This window comes from Archocentrus centrarchus, chromosome 24 (genome assembly GCF_007364275.1).
Source record: "Archocentrus centrarchus isolate MPI-CPG fArcCen1 chromosome 24, fArcCen1, whole genome shotgun sequence".
NCBI classification, from domain to species: Eukaryota; Metazoa; Chordata; class Actinopteri; order Cichliformes; family Cichlidae; genus Archocentrus; species Archocentrus centrarchus.
In genome coordinates this window covers 31,733,629-31,752,524 of record NC_044369.1, presented here as the reverse complement: position 1 = coordinate 31,752,524, position 18,896 = coordinate 31,733,629, and the positions used below count along the sequence as shown (strand labels likewise).

Here is an 18,896-nt window from a genome sequence, read left to right as displayed (position 1 = left end):
GAGTAAAAGTTCAACAGATTTACCAAAGCCAAAAAATGTCAGTGAACAAAGACTCAATTGTTTGTGTCTTCTTTCTGAGTGGGACAAGAGAGGGGAGCAGGTAGGTAAGTCCAAATAGATTTTCTCCATCTACTCCATAGGTTTCTTTTTCTCCATCATTTAGCAGCAGTGAGGAAGTGCCTGCACACAAGAGAATCGGGTAAGTACAAAGCAAAAACAGAATTTCTCACAGAACAAAAAACAAAGAGCTTGAGGGCCAATCCACACTACCACAGTAGATGCAATGATCTGGCAGCAACTAAGGAAGAGATTCAGCCTCAAGTAGTGACAGACTGCATGCAAGTGACCGATTACCCAACTGGTTCGAAGTGCACCGGCAGGAAGGGCAGGTGAGCCAGGAGAAGGCTCCACTTCTGAAAAATACAAGCAGAATTACAACACACGGCCTCACACACAGACAAAGGAGAGAAAGAGAGAGCAAAAAGATGAAGACATGGAAAGGTAGGTCAGCACAGGAAGACAAGGGGACCATGACAGTACCCCCTTCTCAACGAGAGCCTCCTGGCAACCCATCTGGCTTGTTGGGATGCCTGATGAAAATTTCAGGATGGCAGACCGAGCGACCCAAGAACTCTCCTCTGGCACATAACCTTCCCAATCCACCAAATACTGAAGCCCCCACCCCTGATGTCTCACAGCCACCTTTCCACAGAGTAGGCATGTTGTCATCAATCAGCTGGGTACAGAGGACTGGAATGAACTGGTTTCAACTACAAGACTTGGAAATATTTAGTTGTGAAACGTCATGTTTCTGGATAGCTTTAGATGAACAGCCACAGGGTTAACTGTCCAAATGCCAGCCACCTCCAGCATTACTGAGGACATTTACTGAACTGTCACGACTCCCTGAATATTTTGTGGTATGAATATGAAGACAGTGACTATATCAAATGAGAGATTAGTTTCATACACATATACTGAAAACAAACAGTTTTAACAGAAATCTGCATTCATATTGTGTTTTTTTTCTCATTTCTATGAGGTAACTTCAGCTGTTTAGCAAGCACAAATAAATAATAATAATAATAACAATAATAATATTTGTATAGTAGCAAAATGCCATTGGACACCCCAGCCTTCAAACGGTGAAACCTTTCCCTGAGCAATGGCATTCTTACAAAGTTTATATATTGCTACATAGTTAAACACTGTTCTGTTGTTGGGAATTCGCAGTATCCTTATATTCAGATATGACATAATCTCCTTAAAACAGTGAATGCAGATGTGAGAGAAGAGCAGTTTTGTCATCCTTTTTCACTCAGAACACAAAGATCATATATGCACACGATTTCTTCAGGATTTCAAGATTTTGTTGCATAAAAACTCAAACTAATAAAAGAACAAATGAAAAATACATTTGACTGCATAGTGTATTTTTGAGTGGTACACTCTGTAACATTCCCCCAAAATACAAAGGGACACTACAACCTTTACAGTAGCAGGATGTTTCTTTCTGCAACCCCGTTCTGGCACACCCTGCATCTGCAGGCTGGATGATCCTTTTTGGGAGGTCGCAGGATTGGATCACATGCGTGGCAGCAAAAGTTCCATCCAGCCTTTTCCTAGGGTGTGTTGTAAGGTGCCATAGGTGTTTTTTTGTGTTACAATGGAGAATAAGCTCTTACTTCCTCACCACCTGTTCCCTTTGCACCATGTTTCAAAAACTCTTGGCTGGTCCACGATTTCACAGCACATTGAATAAATGGGTAATACACAGTGTTTTGATTAAGTTTGTCAGCTCCATTTGTTGCATTGTTGTATTCCACAATGCTTGCAGGGTTTTACTTTACAATTTTGTCTTGGGGACCTCTCTGCCATTCTTCAGTATTTTCCGTGTTATTCTGATGGAATGTTGTTGCCGTCTTCACTATCTGTTTGTCCCGCTATGCCAAGGCCGTCACTTTGTCACTGTGATGCACGAGTGTTTCCCTGTTCCTAAGGTCTGCCTCTCTGACATCTGCAATAACTGGTGGTTCCACTTTGTTCTTCTTAAGTGTACCGCAGACATGAGTTTTTAAATCAAGGATGCACTGAAACAGTCCTACAGAACTACAAAAGTTGTCCATGAACAATTTGTAGCCATGACCTGCTGGGCATGGAAGGGTTGCAACTGTTTACCCCAGGGCAGCGTTTTCTCCACAACAGGGCTTCATTTTAAAATGAACCAGCTGCTAACTCTCTATTTTTAAGATTTGGCTTAAAACTTTCCTTTTTGATCAAGCTTATAGTTAGGGCTGGATCAGGTGACCCTCAACCCTCCCTTAGTTATGCTGCTATAGGCCTAGGCTGCTGGGTGTTTCCCATGATGCACTGTTTCTTTTCATTGACCTCTTTTTACTCTGTTAATCATTGTTAATCACTGGCTATTATTAATCTCTGTCTCTCTTCCACAGCGTGTCTTTTGTCCTGTCTCTCTCCCCTCAGCCCCAACTGGTTGCGGCAGATGACTGCCCCTCCCTGGGCCTGCTGGAGGTTTCTTCTTGTTAAAAGGGAGTTTTTCCTTCCCACTGTTGCCAAGTACTTGCTCATACGGGGTCGTTTTGACTGTTGGCTTTTCTCTGTATTATTGTAGGGTCTTTACCTTACAATATAAAGCACCTTGAGGCGACTGTTCTGTTGTGATTTGGTGCTATATAAATAAAATTGAACTGAATTGTATGCAGAATGTGGGCAGAAAGATAATTGTGGACTAGAGCAGCTTTTGGTTTGCCACTGTGTGGAAATGGAAATGACAAGAATAAAATGCAGGAACATCAGCAAGATGAGTAATTTCATGTCTTCCTCATTGAACTTACTCATAAGGGTAATTTCTTGAAAACACTACTTGAGTAGATATTACATAGAACCATCTGATTTTCCCAGACCTGGCAGAAGGGAAGCTAAAGTCCAACACTTCAGTGTCACAGCTGAGGTAGAAGTTGAGGGTTCCAGTCAGCAGAAGTTCTCCACTTCAGAAGTGAAGACTAGTTCCTTAGCTAGCAGTGTGAAACAGGAAACAGCAGGTACAAAACTGGAAGTACACTATTACCTAAAATGTCATTGGATGCTGCCACATTTCAGTTCACTGGAAAAACAAACTAAAAATCAAGAATATAGAGTTCTAGATTTGGAAAAAGGATGCATGAACATTATGAGTAATAAATTTGAAAACACTGTCCACAGCTGTGTGTTGGCATCTGAATTGGTGCTATTTCCAATTTAGTGTCCTGATAAAAGTGGCAGGATGAACCTAACCTCAGGGCATTATAGGCTCATGGTCCTGATGGATCAATAGCTTCAAACTGGAGCCCTACTTTCCAGCGCTGAAATAGTGTCAGTTAGACTGCACAGTCTCCAAGGGATGACAAATGTTGCCACACTTGAACCTACAATTTGATTAATGGCCTTATGCTAAAATACTGAGAAAAAGGACTCTAGAAAGCAAGTAAGTAAAGCACATTTTACAGCATCATTTAAATTTGTAGAAAGCTCTGCAAACTACTCAGGTTTTCCTTTATTCACTGACAGCTAATAATATTATGACAGAAAATGGGGGATTGGAATTTATTAGGGAGTATTTTAGAAGAGGTCCACATTCATTCCACCATAGTCGGGAAGATCTGGCTCACAATCCTCTTCATTTTCCGGATGCTTGTGCTCGGCGTTGCGGCTGAGGATGTCTGGGATGATGAGCAGAGTGAGTTTGTTTGCAACACAGAGCAACCCGGCTGCAAGACCGTCTGCTACGACCAAGCTTTTCCCATCTCACTCATCCGCTACTGGGTCCTGCAAATCATCTTTGTGTCCTCACCATCTCTGGTCTACATGGGTCATGCCTTGTATCGTTTGAGGACCCTTGAGAAACAGAGGCACAGGAAGAAAGCCTGTCTGAAAGCTGAGCTGGAAGGCACAGATCCTATCCAGGAAGACCATAAGAGAATCGAGAGAGAGCTCAGGAAATTAGACGAACAGAAGAAAGTAAGGAAAGCTCCTCTCAGGGGCTCCTTGCTGCGTACATATGTTTTCCACATTTTGACCAGATCTGTGGTGGAGGTGGGTTTCATTATAGGACAGTGTGCTTTGTATGGTATTGGACTGTCTCCTCTTTATAAATGTGAAAGGTTGCCTTGCCCTAACAGTGTTGATTGTTTTGTGTCACGACCAACAGAGAAGAACATTTTCATGGTTTTCATGCTGGTTATTGCTGGAGTTTCTTTATTCCTCAACCTCCTGGAGATTTTCCATCTGGGGGTGAAGAAGATCAAACAGATCTTGTATGGATACAAATATGGGGATGATGAGAGCGTGTGCAGGTCAAAGAAGAACTCCGTGGTGCAGCAGATCTGTGTGCTCTCCAATTCCTCACCACAGAGATTAATGCAGGTCACACAGATGACCTGCTCTGTTGTACCTGATACTCATGGGGAAACTCAGCCTTTGAATTTGGCCTTAGCAGCTCCTCAGAAGCAGGAAGGCTTCAACATCTCCAACCAGCAGACATACCACCCAAGCCAAACTGAAATCCAAGGTCTACAACAGCTGTGTGCCATGGAACGACACTACACTCTGGAAAATAGAAAGCCCTCATGCAGCAGTGATGATTCAAATGGACCCCATGGCTCTGGTAAACCACACTATGCAGGACCTCAACCTATGCTGATGCCTGGCCACATGGAGATCCCAGCAGCCCTGAGGAACCCACAGAGGAAACAGAGCAAAGTGAGTGTATGCAAGGAGCTCAGTGACATGAGTGATTCTCCAGAGAGTGAACACTATCCCACAGCCAGAAAGTGCAGTTTTATGTCCCGAGGACTGTCAGAAGGAAAGCTGGCCAGTCCATCTGACAGTGGAGACTGTCAGAGTGGAACAGATGATGCGTCCCAGCACTCCAGTCAGGAGGAGAGTCCAGTGATGGCCCCACCGCCTCCAGCTGGAGGGAGGAGAATGTCCATGGTAAGTTAATGTCTCTTCTTGTCTATTAATGACTTATGGAACACATTAAAAAGACTTTTAATGTGCACTCCTTTGTTGAAAGATTTAGGTCTGTTTTACCTTTCATCATACTTTGCTTATTGTGTTTGGATGTGGTCAGAAGTTTAAGCTACTCTGGATATGTTTGTTGTCTCCTCAAGTTCAAGCTGCCTTACATTTCCTTCCACTCAAAATAAATCTACACTGTATTTTTTTTGACATCTTCAGTTTTAACTATCTAGAATGATGCTGTAAGGTGAACGGGAATGATGATCAGTGAAAATGTTATCGTAGATATCATTCAATTCTGGCATAAAGTAAATCTAAATATGTGTCTTAGTTCAGGCAGGCTGCAAAGTTAAGCTCAACTGCAATCTCAGCAGATCATATGATCTCAGTTCCAGTCCATATTAACTGATGGCTCATTTGATACCTTTCTACAACACATCTACAAGTTGCTTAATTAACACCCCACCTCAATCCCAGTTCCTCCCTTTCTTGCTGTTTCATGTGATATCTGTTGTCACTGATTCTGTTGTCATGTCTTTGTTGTGCTGGTTTCTTCTTTCTGTTTTACTCATCTTTGGCTCTCCATGTTTGTGCACTGAAGTACAGAAGGTATGGAAAGTATTCAGACCCCTTTAAGTTTCTCACTCTCAAAAAACTCAAAAAAGTTCATTTTATTTCTCATTAATGTTCACTCAGCACCCCATCTTGACAGAAAAAACTGAAATGTAGAAATTTTTGCAAATGTATTCAAAAAGAAAAACTGAAATATCATATGGACCCTTTGCTGTGACACTCATATTTAACTCACATGTCCATTTCTTCTGATCCTCTTTGTGATGGTTCTGCTCCTTCACTGGAGTCCAGCTGTGTTTAATTAAACTGATTGGACTTGATTAGGAATAACACACACCTGTCTATATAAGACCTCACAGCTCACAGTGCATCTCAGAGCAAATGAGAATCATGAGGTTGAAGGAACTGCCCAAGGAGCTCAGACAGAATTGTGGCAAGGCACAGATCTGGCCAAGGTTACAAAAGAATTTCTGCAGCACTCAAGGTTCCTCAGAGCACAGTGGCCTCCATAATCCTTAAATGGAAGAAGTTTGGGACGACCAGAACTCTTCCTAGACCTGGTCGTCCAGCCAAACTGAGCAATCTTGGGAGAAGAGCCTTGGTGAGAGAAAATGCTAAAGAAGAACCCAAAGATCACTGTGGCTGAGCTCCAGACATGCAGTAGGGAGATGGGAGAAAGCTCCACAAAGTCAACTATCACTGCAGCCCTCAACCAGTCAGGACTTTATGGCAGAGTGGCCCAACAGAAGCCTCTCCTCAGTCCAAGATATATGAAAGCCTGCATAGAGTTTCCCAAAAAAACACATGAAGGACTCCCAGACTATGAGAAATAAGATTCTCTGGTCTGATGAGATGAAGACTGAACTTTTTGGCGTTAATTCTAAGCAGCATGTGTGGAGAAAACCAGACACTTCTCATCACCTGCCCAATACAATCGCAACAGTGAAACATGGTGGTGGCAGCATCATACTATGGGGGTGTTTTTCAGCTGCAGAGACAGGATGACTGGTTGCAATTGAAGGAAAGATGAATGTGGCCAAGAACAGAGATATCCTGGAAGAAAACCTCTTCCAGAGTGCTCAGGACCTCAGACTGGGCCGAAGGTTCACCTTCCAACAGGACAATGACCCTAAGCGCACAGCTAAAATAACAAAGGAGTGCCTTCGGAACAACTCTGTGACCATTCTTGACTGGCCCAGCCAGAGCCCTGAGCCCTGAACCCAATTGAGCATCTCTGAAAATGGCCGTCCACCAACGTTCACCATCCAACCTGATGGAACTGGAGAGGATCTGCAAGGAAGAATGGCAGAGGATCCTTAAATCCAGGTGTGAACAACCTGTTGCATCATTTCCAAGAAGACTCATGGCTGTACTAGCTCAAAAGGATGCTTCTACTCAATACTGAGCAAAGGGTCTGAATACTTATGACCATGTCATATTTCAGTTTTTCTTTTTTAATACATTTGCAAAAATGTCTACATTTCTGTTTTTGTCTGTCAAGATGGGGTGCTGAGTGTACATTAATGAGAAATAAAATGAACTTTTTTGATTTTAACAAATGTCTGCAATGAAACAAAGAGTGAAAAATTTAAAGGGGTCTGAATACTTTCCGTACCCACTGTATATATACAAATATAAATTACTGCAGATGAAAATAATCTACTTATAAATATTATACTTCTGACTATTTGAGTAAGTGAATTGATATTGCAAATATCTGCAGTCAGAAACTTTAGAAAGTGCATGGTAATAAGAATGGCCCAATGGCAGTTCTTTTTATAATTTAGCAGAAACATGTTTCTGCTATAGTATTATTATAAATATTAATTGTTTCATGTTTCATGTGAACAAACTCAGTTGAAATAATCTCTGGGCTGAAAACCCTTTATGCCAGGGATTCCAGTCATCATGACTTGAGTCAAAAAAATAAAATAAAATAAAATAAAATAAAATAAAATAAAATAAAATAAAATAAAATAAAATAAAATACCCTGCCAGTTTCAACCACATTACAGGTTTTGGTCAGCAAATATTTGCTGAACATGAGCTTATTCCATTTATTCTCACTATTGTATATCATTCTAACACAGTTCAAGACAATTCAATCTTGAGATATCTGCAAGTATAATTTTTTGTAAAATTTAATTTCAAACACGAATACTATTGATTCATATGATTTTCCAGTGAAGTATACATGAAATTTTAACCATAAACTTAAACTTCATTTTAATTTTCAAACAAGACACATTAAGTGCTATTATACCTTTGGAGACATGCCTGGAAGGGATCATTACTTGAGGTCAGAAAACAAAAGATAAATGTATCGTGTTTATGACATGAATAATAACTATATGTTGCTCTCATTTTTTCTCTTTCAGAGCATGATTCTGGAGCTGTCTTCAATCATGAAAAAGTAAACTATAAAGTACAGTTTTGGGACTAACCAGGAGCTGTATGGGAGTTCTAAAGGAGCCAAGTGAACCTGATCTCAAAGTGAAATTCATCCTGTTTCTCAGCAGCAACCTTGTATGTTGTGCTTATATACTATGCTTTCTGCACAGACACTTCAGTTATGTTAACACACTGCAGGGGTGGTGCTAAGATGTGTCCATGCGTCGCTGAATGCTTGGAAGTTGTCACTGGATGCATTTTGGAACTAGAACTTCACCCCATAACACATCCAATAAATTGTAAGTGGATATGTGGTAGACGCTTGTTTTCCAACTCTCCGAAACCACAAAATATCTGCACCATTCTGAACACATTACTTTTGCATTGGCTTTCATGGGAAAACGTTCACCTCCAAAAACAATTTGTCCATCAGCTGATGACAGTCATAAATTTAGACACCATTGGGACAGGTTTCCACTTTCAAGGTGGCAGCACCTAGGCTTTCACAGAATATATCACTGAAGGAGAGAAAGTGGTGACCTCTCCCAGAATAGTGATGATGAACTGTTATAACAGCAACTTTCTGTGGACCAAGATTTTTCATTTAGTAAATGATTTAGTAATTAATAAACATATTGATTTATTTTGCCTTACAGAAACCTGTTTACAGCAGGATGAACATGTTGGTTTAAATGAATCAACACCCCTTCTCTCAAAATGTAGGATCCCACCCACCACTTTAATCACACTCTGGCTCTTGTCCTGACATATGGTAGAGAAACTGAAGACCTGACAGTATTCCCTGAAAGCCCCCTCCTTTCTGATCATTTCTTAATAACATCTGCATTCACATTAATGGATTACACAGCGATGGGGAACATGTTTTATTACAGTAGAACTCTTTCTGAAAGCACTGTTAGTTCAAGGATATAATTCCTTCATTATTATGCTTTTCAGTGCCATGTGCCAACACAGTGCAGAGCAGCTACCTAAATTCTGCTCCCACAGAGGTAGATCATCTCGTGAGTTGCTTCACATCCTCACTGCATATGACCCTAGGTACTGCGCCTCTTTAAAAAAAAAGAAGCTTCAAATCAGAAGTGACTGATTCCATGGTATAACTCACAAATGCACAGCCTAAAGCAGAAAACCTGTAAGCTGGAGAGAGAATAGCATCTCACTAATTTAGAAGATGCTCATTTAGCCTGGAAAAAGAGTTTGTTGCTCTATAAAAAAAGCCCTCTGTAAAACTAGGACATCTTACTACTCATCATTGAAAAAAATAAGCACTGTAGTCAGGCTGACAAAGCGTGAGAACTATGTTGAGCTGAGTATTCCTTTAATTTTCACTAGTAATGACTTCATGAATTTCTTCATAAATAAAAATTTAAACCATCAACATGTCTATTAGACTCCATTCCTACAAGACTGCTCGAAGAAGTCCTACCATTAATTAATGCTTCAATATGAAATATGATCAATCTATCTTTATTAGTTAGCTATGTATCACAGGTTTTTCGGGTGGTAGCAATTAAATCATTACTTAAAAAGCCATCACTGACCCAGCTGTCTTAGCTAATTATAGGCCAATCTCCAACCTTCCTTTTCTCTCAAAGATTCTTGAAAGAGTAGTTGTAAAACAGCTAACTGATCATCTGCAGAGGAACGGTTTATTTGAAGAGTTTCAGTCAGGTTTCAGAATTCATCACAGTACAGAAACAGCATTAGTGAAGGTTACAAATGATCTTCTTAGAGCCTCTGACAGTGGACTCATCTCTGTTCTTGTCCTGTTGGACCTCAGTGCAGCTTTTGATACTGCTGATCGTAACATATTATTACAGAGATTAGAGCATGCTATAGGTATTAAAGGTACTGCACTGCAGTGGTTTGAATCATATTTATCTCATAGACTCCAATTTATTAATGTAAAGGGGAGTCTTCTTCACACAACAAGGTCAATTATGGAGTTCCACAGGGTTCTTTGCTGGGACATATTCTATTTATACTATACATTCATCCCTTTGGAATTATTATTAGAAAGCATTGCATACTTTTTCATTGTTATGCAGATGATGCAAAGTTTTATCCATGAAGCCAGATGACACACATCAATGAGTTAAACTGCAGGAATGTCTTAAAGATATTAAGGCCTGGATGACCTCTAATTTCCTGCTTCTAAATTCAGATCAAACTGAAATTCTTGTTCTCGGCCCCACAAATCTTAGAAACATGGTGTCTAATTTAATTCCAGATACTTACTCTGGATGGTATTACCTTGGCCTCCAGTAACACTGTGAGAAATCCTGGAGTCATTTTTGACCAGGATTTGTCCGTCAATGTGCATATTATGCACATATGTAGGGCCGCTTTTTTTGCATTTGCACAATATTTCTAAAATTAGAAACATCCTGTCTCAGAATGATGCTGTAAAACTAGTTAATTTACTTCTAGGTTGGCCTCTTGTAATTCATTATTATCAGGCTGTCCTTAAAGCTCCCTGAAAAGCCTTCAGCTGATCCAAAATGCTGCAGCTAGAGTACTGACAGGGACTAGAAAGAGAGAGCAGATTTCCCCCATATTGATTTCTCTTCATTGGCTCCCTGTCACATTCAGAATTGAATTTAAAATTCTTCCTCTTACATACAGGGTCATGAATAAGCAGGCCCCATCTCATCTTAAAGACCTCATAGTACCGTATCACCCAAATAGTGCGCTCAGACTCCCGGCTTACTTGTGGTTCCTAGGATACTTAAGAGTAGAATGGGAGGCAGAGCCTTCAGCTTTCAGGCCCCTCTTCTGTGGAACCAGCTCCCAATTTGATTCGGGAGACAGACACCCTCTCTATTTTTAAGATAAGGCTTAAAACTTTCCTTTATGATAATGCTTATAGTTAGGGCTGGATCAGGTAACTCTGAACCCTCACTTAATTACATTGCAATTGGGCTAGGCTGCTGGGGGAAGGGGGGGGGGGGGGGGGGGGGGTGTCCCCTGATGCATTTAGCATTTCTTCTTCATTCACCTATTTTCACTCTGTTTATACACCATTCTGCCTTTAATTATTAGTTATTATTAATCTCTGTCTCTCTTTCACAGTCCTTCATATGTCCTCTCTCCCTCCCCTCACCCCCAACCGGTCACAGCAGATGACCCCCCCCTCCCTGAGCCTGGTTCTGCTGGAGGTTTCTTCCTGTTAAAAGGGAGTTTTTCCTTCCTACTGTCACCAAATGCTGCTCATAGGGGGTCGTTTTGACTGTTGGGTTTTCTCTGTAATTATTGTAGGGTCTTTACCTTCCAATCTAAAGCACCTTCAGGTGACTGTTTGCTGTGATTTGGCGCTATATAAATAAAATTGAACTGAATTATTGTTATAGCCAACACAAAACAAGTACAGTTACAAGTATGTTGACTGGTGCTTCAAAATAATGTTATCTCAAAATTTTTGCTATAAGCACAATTGTATTTTATATCAGTATTTGACTATATTATTTTAACAAGAAGATGATCTCTGTCTCACTCTCCCACTGCCAGTTATGCCTAGCCATGGTTGTTGTTGAGTTGTAAATTATTTTTGTAAACAAGAAGGTATCTCTGCTGCTTGCCAATAGTGATTATGTTGTTCTTAATAATATAAACGAAGTCATTAAACACCTGTTTTTCTTTCATTGCTTTACCACCAAACATCTTCTTCAGCTTAACTTGGACACAGCCAGAAATCTCCAATATACACAGTACAGTTTTGCATAGGAGTATACAAAGTTATTCTCTGGATATACTTTTGATATCAGTCTTCCTTGGAAAATTTGAACACATGTCATTTTGGTTTGGACTCATGCAAATAGGCTTCAGAAGAGACACAAGAGTCCACTGGAAAAAAAAAAGGGCCTTCCATTGCACTGTCACACAGAGACACTGAATTTGCTGTAACTTGTGAGTATCTTCAGCTGCTTGATTATACACATATAGACTATGAGCTACTTGTAGGTTTGTGAGTAGTTTTAGAGACTTCAGACATGAACAAAAACTCAAACAAAACGTTTAAACGTGAACAAAACGTTCATCAAATGAGATTAAAAGTCTTCAAAGATCCAGAATCCTGTAATTACAGTAAACAGCAAATAATGGGGAAACTCTTTAAATGGGTGTTTATGGCTTATCCATAGACATAACAATGTACAAAAGTGAAGGTAAAATGTTGCCTGTCAGTGTTGGACATGTGGTATCATGCTCCCACCACCTGCCAGCCCAAACACACTTCTTGAACTTCATTTAGTTTAGGTTCCCTTACCTACTTGTGAATGCTTGCTGTTCACTTTTTAAAATGTTATTATAAACTACTAGTTGCCTAGCTAGCTACATATCACTTTTTTCCACCCATGGGATGCTAGCTGTGATATTTTAAAGCCTGGTCTTATATTCAGTTTCAAAACACAATTCTGAGGTGATTAAAAAAAAAAATCAATTTTTTTTCATTTTGTAGTTTCACACAAAAGATCTTTCAAATTCTTATGCCTCAGATAGTGTTTCATTTACATCAACTATAAATCAGAGTATGTATACATGATGACAAACACTCGTTTTATAACATCAAATAACAAATTAAAAAGGGACTGTTGAGCAAAATGAACACTTGAGCCTACATAAACATAGCATGATATGAAAGAAACCATACCTGGAAAAAAAAAAGAATATGTCATTAATTCAATACATCTTGGTCTTAACAAAGAAGGACATGACAGTGTAAGTGCTCTATGACACCAAATTTCCAAAAGCATCTGTGCATATGTTCGCAGAGTTTTCACATAGGTGAGATGTCATCTTGTAATCCAGTATCCAGTTCTCCTTGATATACCCATGCTCATAATCCATATAATTTATGGGTTTGTCTTAAAAAATGAGCTGAGGAGAAGTGAATGTATGCAATAAATTTAGAGTTTTATTGTGAATGTGTCTGTTGTCCTGTTTTTTGTTCTATTAAATACTTTCCCTGTTCAGCCAGACTGAACTGTTATGTTTGAGTGACATGATGTATGAGAAGTCTCTCTAATGAAACTTACAGTGGCGGTGTGGGTTCTTGGGGGGGGCCTCTATAGAAAGATTAACCCAACTAATGAGAAAACAATGAAATTACCATTTGATTAAGATAGGTGGACATTTGGTTTTGAATGAAATGTGTATGGAAACTTGAATGGAGAAGGGATACATATGATACATAAGATGCACATGCTGATCCAGCCCTTTGTATAATTTTCATTTCCATCAATTGATGTGTGATTCTTTTGTTCCTGACACATTATCCAGCCGATATCAGTGTAGATATCCAGCATGATTTTTTCCTATTAAGATCTGGTGTGTTCCTTTAATATTTTTGGCCAGTGTAAATACATTAGCAATTTTTTGTGTTCAAATTAGCTCAAAGTGATACATGTTGAACACTTGGGTCTTGTTCAGTTACAGTGAGCACAACATACTACAAATTGCATGTTGTTACAATTGCCATGAACTACCAGTGCTCAAATCAGCATGCAGACTATAATTTTGTTTGCTTAAGTTGCAGGACAGGACAGGTTAAATAAAATAGCATATGGAAAGTTTATTAGTAGTAGATGTATGTATCAACTACTATCAACTAAAATAATCAAAATACATTTTTAGACAAACAGCAATAGGAAATCTGTTAAACATATTGGAACAATTAAAAGTAAGAGACAGTTCCCACAGTTGTTGGTGGAGACCAAAAACAGAGAAAAACACCCACAATGTACAACAAATGATATGCATGTTTCTTTATTTCATAAAGAGAAATGGCGTCTAGACAAAAAAAAAAAAAAAAAAAAAAAAAATTCACTTATTTAACACTAGCAATTGAAATGAATGAAAATGGGGTTCTCACAATACCGTATTTACAATGGCTATTAAGTCATTTAATTAATTAGGGCATGTAGCATTTAAAAATTAGGTAAGAACTCTTAGTAGAGAATAAGCAAATAACAGCTATTTCAAATTGACAATATTAACACAAAACAGTCATCTAGAAAAATGAGAGAAAAAACAACAACTACAAGCTTAGGAGCTATTACATTAAAAATGTTGCACCTACTAATACAATAATCCATATAATCTGTGTAAAAAGCATGTAGAAAAAACACCTGATGCAGTTTGCTGATACAGTCATTGACCAGTTATGAGAGGTATGAAGGATTTCACAGGTAGATAAGTGTGAGAAAGTCCGCACTGGTGACTCAGGGATGGGGGCTCAGGCCCCTGCATACACTCACTTCACTTAAATGTGAACTATGGCCTCTGCAAGTTCTAAGGCAAATATTGGAGGTGCACTTGTATCCATGTAATGCTGACCCATCCCAAAAGTTGGATTAAAAACAAGGTGAGGAAACTCATTCTTTGTCTCTTCCATAACACCAAGAACCAGTTCAACTGAACCGAGTGATTTTTACATGGCAAAAATGTATCAGACGTGACATGACACCTATTTGTAAACATTCTATTTTTATTCTACTCAGTGATCTCAGCCTGTGCACTCAACCAGGATACCAGATTTTTTTTTTCCCAATAAAGTTGAGCAGTCTGTGAGAAAGGCATGTTTTTGTTCATATTCTTTCATAGAACAACCTTTGGAGTTAAAAAAGCCAGTGTTTGTTTCAGAGAAGCAGTGACAAAAGGAGCAAAAGCACAACAGAAAACACCACAACAGAAAATTTGTGCACACAATTTAAAACTGATGTAATGGCCACAAACACATCAAGTGTTTGCCTGCAAAAAAATAACCTGGAAAAGTCCTTAATTCATTTTAGCTGTATTCAATCACTTTAAAGCTACTCTAATTAATATTTTGTTAACATGGTCAACTGTGCATCTGCCATTGTTCTGCATAGCTTAACTCATTGTGTGCTATTAGCCACAAAGGGCTGAAATACAATGTTAGCCACTAGCTGGACCGTGGGGCATCTGAATTCAAAGCGCGTGTGAATTAACACCCACTGGGTGGACGGTGGATGAATCTGTGTGTGAGTGTGTGTGTGTGTATAACTGTGTTTTTTATCCTGTGGAGGTGGAGGGGTTGAGTGGTGTGGGTTGCATTTACCACTGAGGGTCGTGTTATCAAATTGTCCTACTGCTCCCTAGTGACCCCCCCACCCCCACCCCAGGGAGGGCAGACTCAATCAATGCTGCTTTAAATCATATAAAACTGTTTAAAACTAACTTTTTAGTTTGAGTTACAAAGAAAGCACGTAAAAATGAACAAACAGAAAAATTATAGTCTGCTTCAGTATGATATAGAGAGCAGGTTTGAATGCTTGGCACCCTGAGACATTAAAGGGATGGTTCACCCAAATTACAATAAAACATTTCCCCAACTACTCATATTTGGCCATGCAGACAGCTTTGGTTTGACATGTCGGTGTTTGAGATTTCTGCCACCACACTATTATGATGCAATGAATGGCTGAAATTTTCTTTCCATTATAGCGGAGTGTAGGCACAAATCTCAAGAAGCACATGTACTAAAACCTGGACAAAATGAAACCAAAACCATCTGTGTGGGTTGATGCCACCACAGGTAAAAGAGTTCTTTTTGTGAACAGACAATTTAAACAACAGTGGAAATGATGCAAACTAGCCTGTGTTAAACCAGGATGTTTAAATCATCTCACCATTTTTAGCTGAGGACACCCATTGTTGTACTTTGACCCAACAGGGTGCACAGGGAGTGCTGTATGACTGATCATTTTCCCTCTATGGAAATGTTAAATTAACTACACAGAGAAATCATTTTGGAATTATTTGGACTTCTTTTGAGATGGTCAGGGGTGAATCCATACTATCCAATCAGAGAGTCAAAGAGTCTGTGCACCCAACACAACACCAGGCTTCCTCAGTTTATGATCAAATTAAAACAATCAGAAAATTAGTTGCATAATGTTTGTAGAAAAGAAGGTTCAGTAATGTAGATCACTTCACTTTAGCTTTCTTGCTTGAACCTGGTAGAATGTGAACGTGGGAAAATACTGCTCTGCTTTAGTAAATATGAGCACATGTATAAAAAACAAATCAGAAATAAATCAGAAACAAACAGTTCAACAAACACAAGAAACCACATCAGTTGTAGAGGAGTCACTAATGCTCCACACCCATCCTGTGGCAACACATATGTATTCTGTGTGTATGTGTCTGTGATAATATTGTAATGTTTGCATGTGTGGGCCTGTGTACAAAATAGGGACAATTCAACATTTTAAAAACAGGTTTATAAACTACACTTACAGTTTCTCTGTCTGGCTGTAAAACAGAAAATGTCTTACATATGAGATCATCATTCAAACAACATCTACGATTTACATCAGTAAAGGTCGGGGGGGGAGGGGGGGGGGGGGGGGGGGGGGGGGGGGGTGAACTCCAGAAAATGTCATCCAAACTTTAAAGCCCCAATCCTGGAAATATTTGGCTATAAAATAATTACAAGAAATTACAGGTAAAAAATAATCTAAAAGGGTTTATGGCTAACTCCTCTGCTAGGCATCACGCTGTGTTATGCTGTACAAATTTTGCAGTTCTATATCTAAATTAAAAACTCAACTCAGCACATTTTTTAGAATTTGAACTCTTGCAATTAAAAATAATACTGTTCATTAAAGTGACAACAGAAATTCTTTTTGCAATGAAGTAAATGCTGATTGCACAGTTTAGTGGCTACAGAACGATAACACCGTCACTGTTAGAGCGTTTCCCCATAAACGTCTTTTATCAGGTATGAATTCTCACAGGAAAAAAAAGCTTGATTGAGTGACCAGTACACAAACTTTCATCAGGTAGCTAAAGTAGACAGTGGTTCACAACTGGCATCAAAACCACAAAAATGTTAAGTTTACAACAACTGAGGAACTAACTTTTGAAAAGCTGCAATAGTTTTGCTCTTGAAACATGACAGCTCAGTTTGAGCTGAAGAACACGAGTCAGTGTTTGTTTGTTTGTTTGTTTGTTTGTTGGGGAAAATATTGGAACATGTAAAACAGAGGGTCAGCATTACTTAAGCAGCTGTTAAGACTGGCTGAAACTTTTATTTTATGTTTTAGTGCGCTTTAATAAACAGTATTTTTTTTATATGTATTTTTCTATTTTTGTTCCAAAACTCTTATTTGTTCTATGCATGTGCAATTACACGACCACTTCCTGCCATCTGTAAAATAAAAAATAGGTAAAAAATAAGAAATCATTTTTGATGTACAAATTTAAATGACATGTTAACCCTTTTAAAAATTCCTTTATTTTCCTGCAAAGCTTATCTATTATTACACTTAACTCCCTTTTCTTTTTCCTTTGTTTTTTTATGGAATACTTCAACTGAAAGAAAATTAAATTTTATGTTGATAATTGGATTATCCATCCATACCTTTAACTGATTAGCCAAATCAGGGTTAGGGCAGTGCTGGAGTGGTGGGGTACACCCTGGGTGGGTCACAGTCTTTCACGGTTCACACAGATTCATAATCACACCCACGGTCAATTTCAAATCACCAGTTTAACCTAACGAGCATGTCTTTGCCTACGGGAGAATCCACAGTACCTGAGAGAACGTACACAGGCACAGGGACCACAACTGGAACATATTTTGAAAAGTATATATTGATAACATGTTTACTGTGACTTTTACAACACAATGAGCTAAAGATCCACTCCAATTTGATACATTTAAAAAACAAATCTCAGGTTCAAATTGAAAATATAAAACATTATATTTCATTTTTAATAATCCTGTGAATAACTGAGGAAATTTACTTTAACAGCTACTTTTTGGTTCATGGGTGGTAAATCAGCTATGAATGTTAAATATTCTTCAAAACAAGAAAATATTTTTAGTAAGTCCTTTTTTTAGTGCCTTGTATTATTTACAAAAACGGAAACTTTTTCAAAATAATCAAAATGTAAAGCTTCTGTTTTGCAAACAGTGAAACCAAATCCCACACGATAAACGACTCAAACTAATTCTGTTATAAATCAGCTGCATTTTCACACATGCATAGAATTCAGTTTTATTTATAGAGCGCCAAATCTCAACAAACAGTCGCCTCAAGGCGCTTTATATCGTACAGACCCTACAATAATTAGAAGAAATTCGTTTTCCAGCATGACGAGTTGAGTAGATTGCAGCTAACTCAGAAACAGCAAAACAGGGCAATGTTTTTTAGGCAGCAGAGATCATTTGAAATTATTTAAATTCGACACGAGAGCATCTTCAATCTTTAGGAAAAAACTCTACTTTTCTTTTGCATGCTAACAAAAAAACTTGTGTAGCTCTAGTGGATTGCAGATTTTCTTAGCAAGTGAAAGTGGTTCAATTTCGGTTAGAGACACAAATCCACTTTGTTTTTGTGTCAGGAAGGGCATCTGGCATAAAGCTTCAAACACACAGAGTTTCCTGCTGTAACTTAATTCAACTTAAGGTTTAAGGGATTGAATTTTCAAAGCACTGTAGCAGATACTCATCTGTTGTAGCACAAGGATAGTCTTTTGTAGAAAATCCTATGAGGGAAATATTAAGTAGGTAAGTACATCAACTTCAGCCCTGTTAGGCTAACATGGAGTGCCATTTTGGATTGGAGCTTTAAAGTGCAATGAACAAAGTTTCATGTTACAATTAAATTCAACCTTTGTGCTCAAGTGTGGAGTTCTGTTTGTACTTTAAAGCCTGCCTTTAACGAGGGCTGGCATAATTCAGATTCTTTATATATAGAAATGTTAAAAAAAGTAGCATTTTGATAGCAAAATGCACAAGGAGAATGCACAAGGTAAAAACAGAAGCTAGACCATCTAACTAGGCTTATAGCTATTAGGCAGCATGCATGCACATCACAAAATAGGGTGTTTAAATAAATGCACAAGTAGGTTGAACATTTTAC

The 18,896-nt window shown here is 38.7% G+C and overlaps 1 protein-coding gene across 1 annotated transcript; it reads left to right on the top strand.

Moving 5' to 3' along the window:
• The first annotated feature begins 3,405 nt into the window (after positions 1 to 3,405).
• gja10b (gap junction protein alpha 10 b) lies at positions 3,406 to 8,690 on the top strand. Its single transcript, XM_030722323.1, has 2 exons — positions 3,406 to 4,992; positions 7,971 to 8,690. Exons 1-2 carry the CDS (start codon positions 3,589 to 3,591, stop codon positions 8,007 to 8,009), a joined length of 1,443 nt encoding a protein of 480 aa, XP_030578183.1. The 5' UTR covers positions 3,406 to 3,588; the 3' UTR covers positions 8,010 to 8,690.
• Positions 8,691 to 18,896: the final 10,206 nt, after the last annotated feature.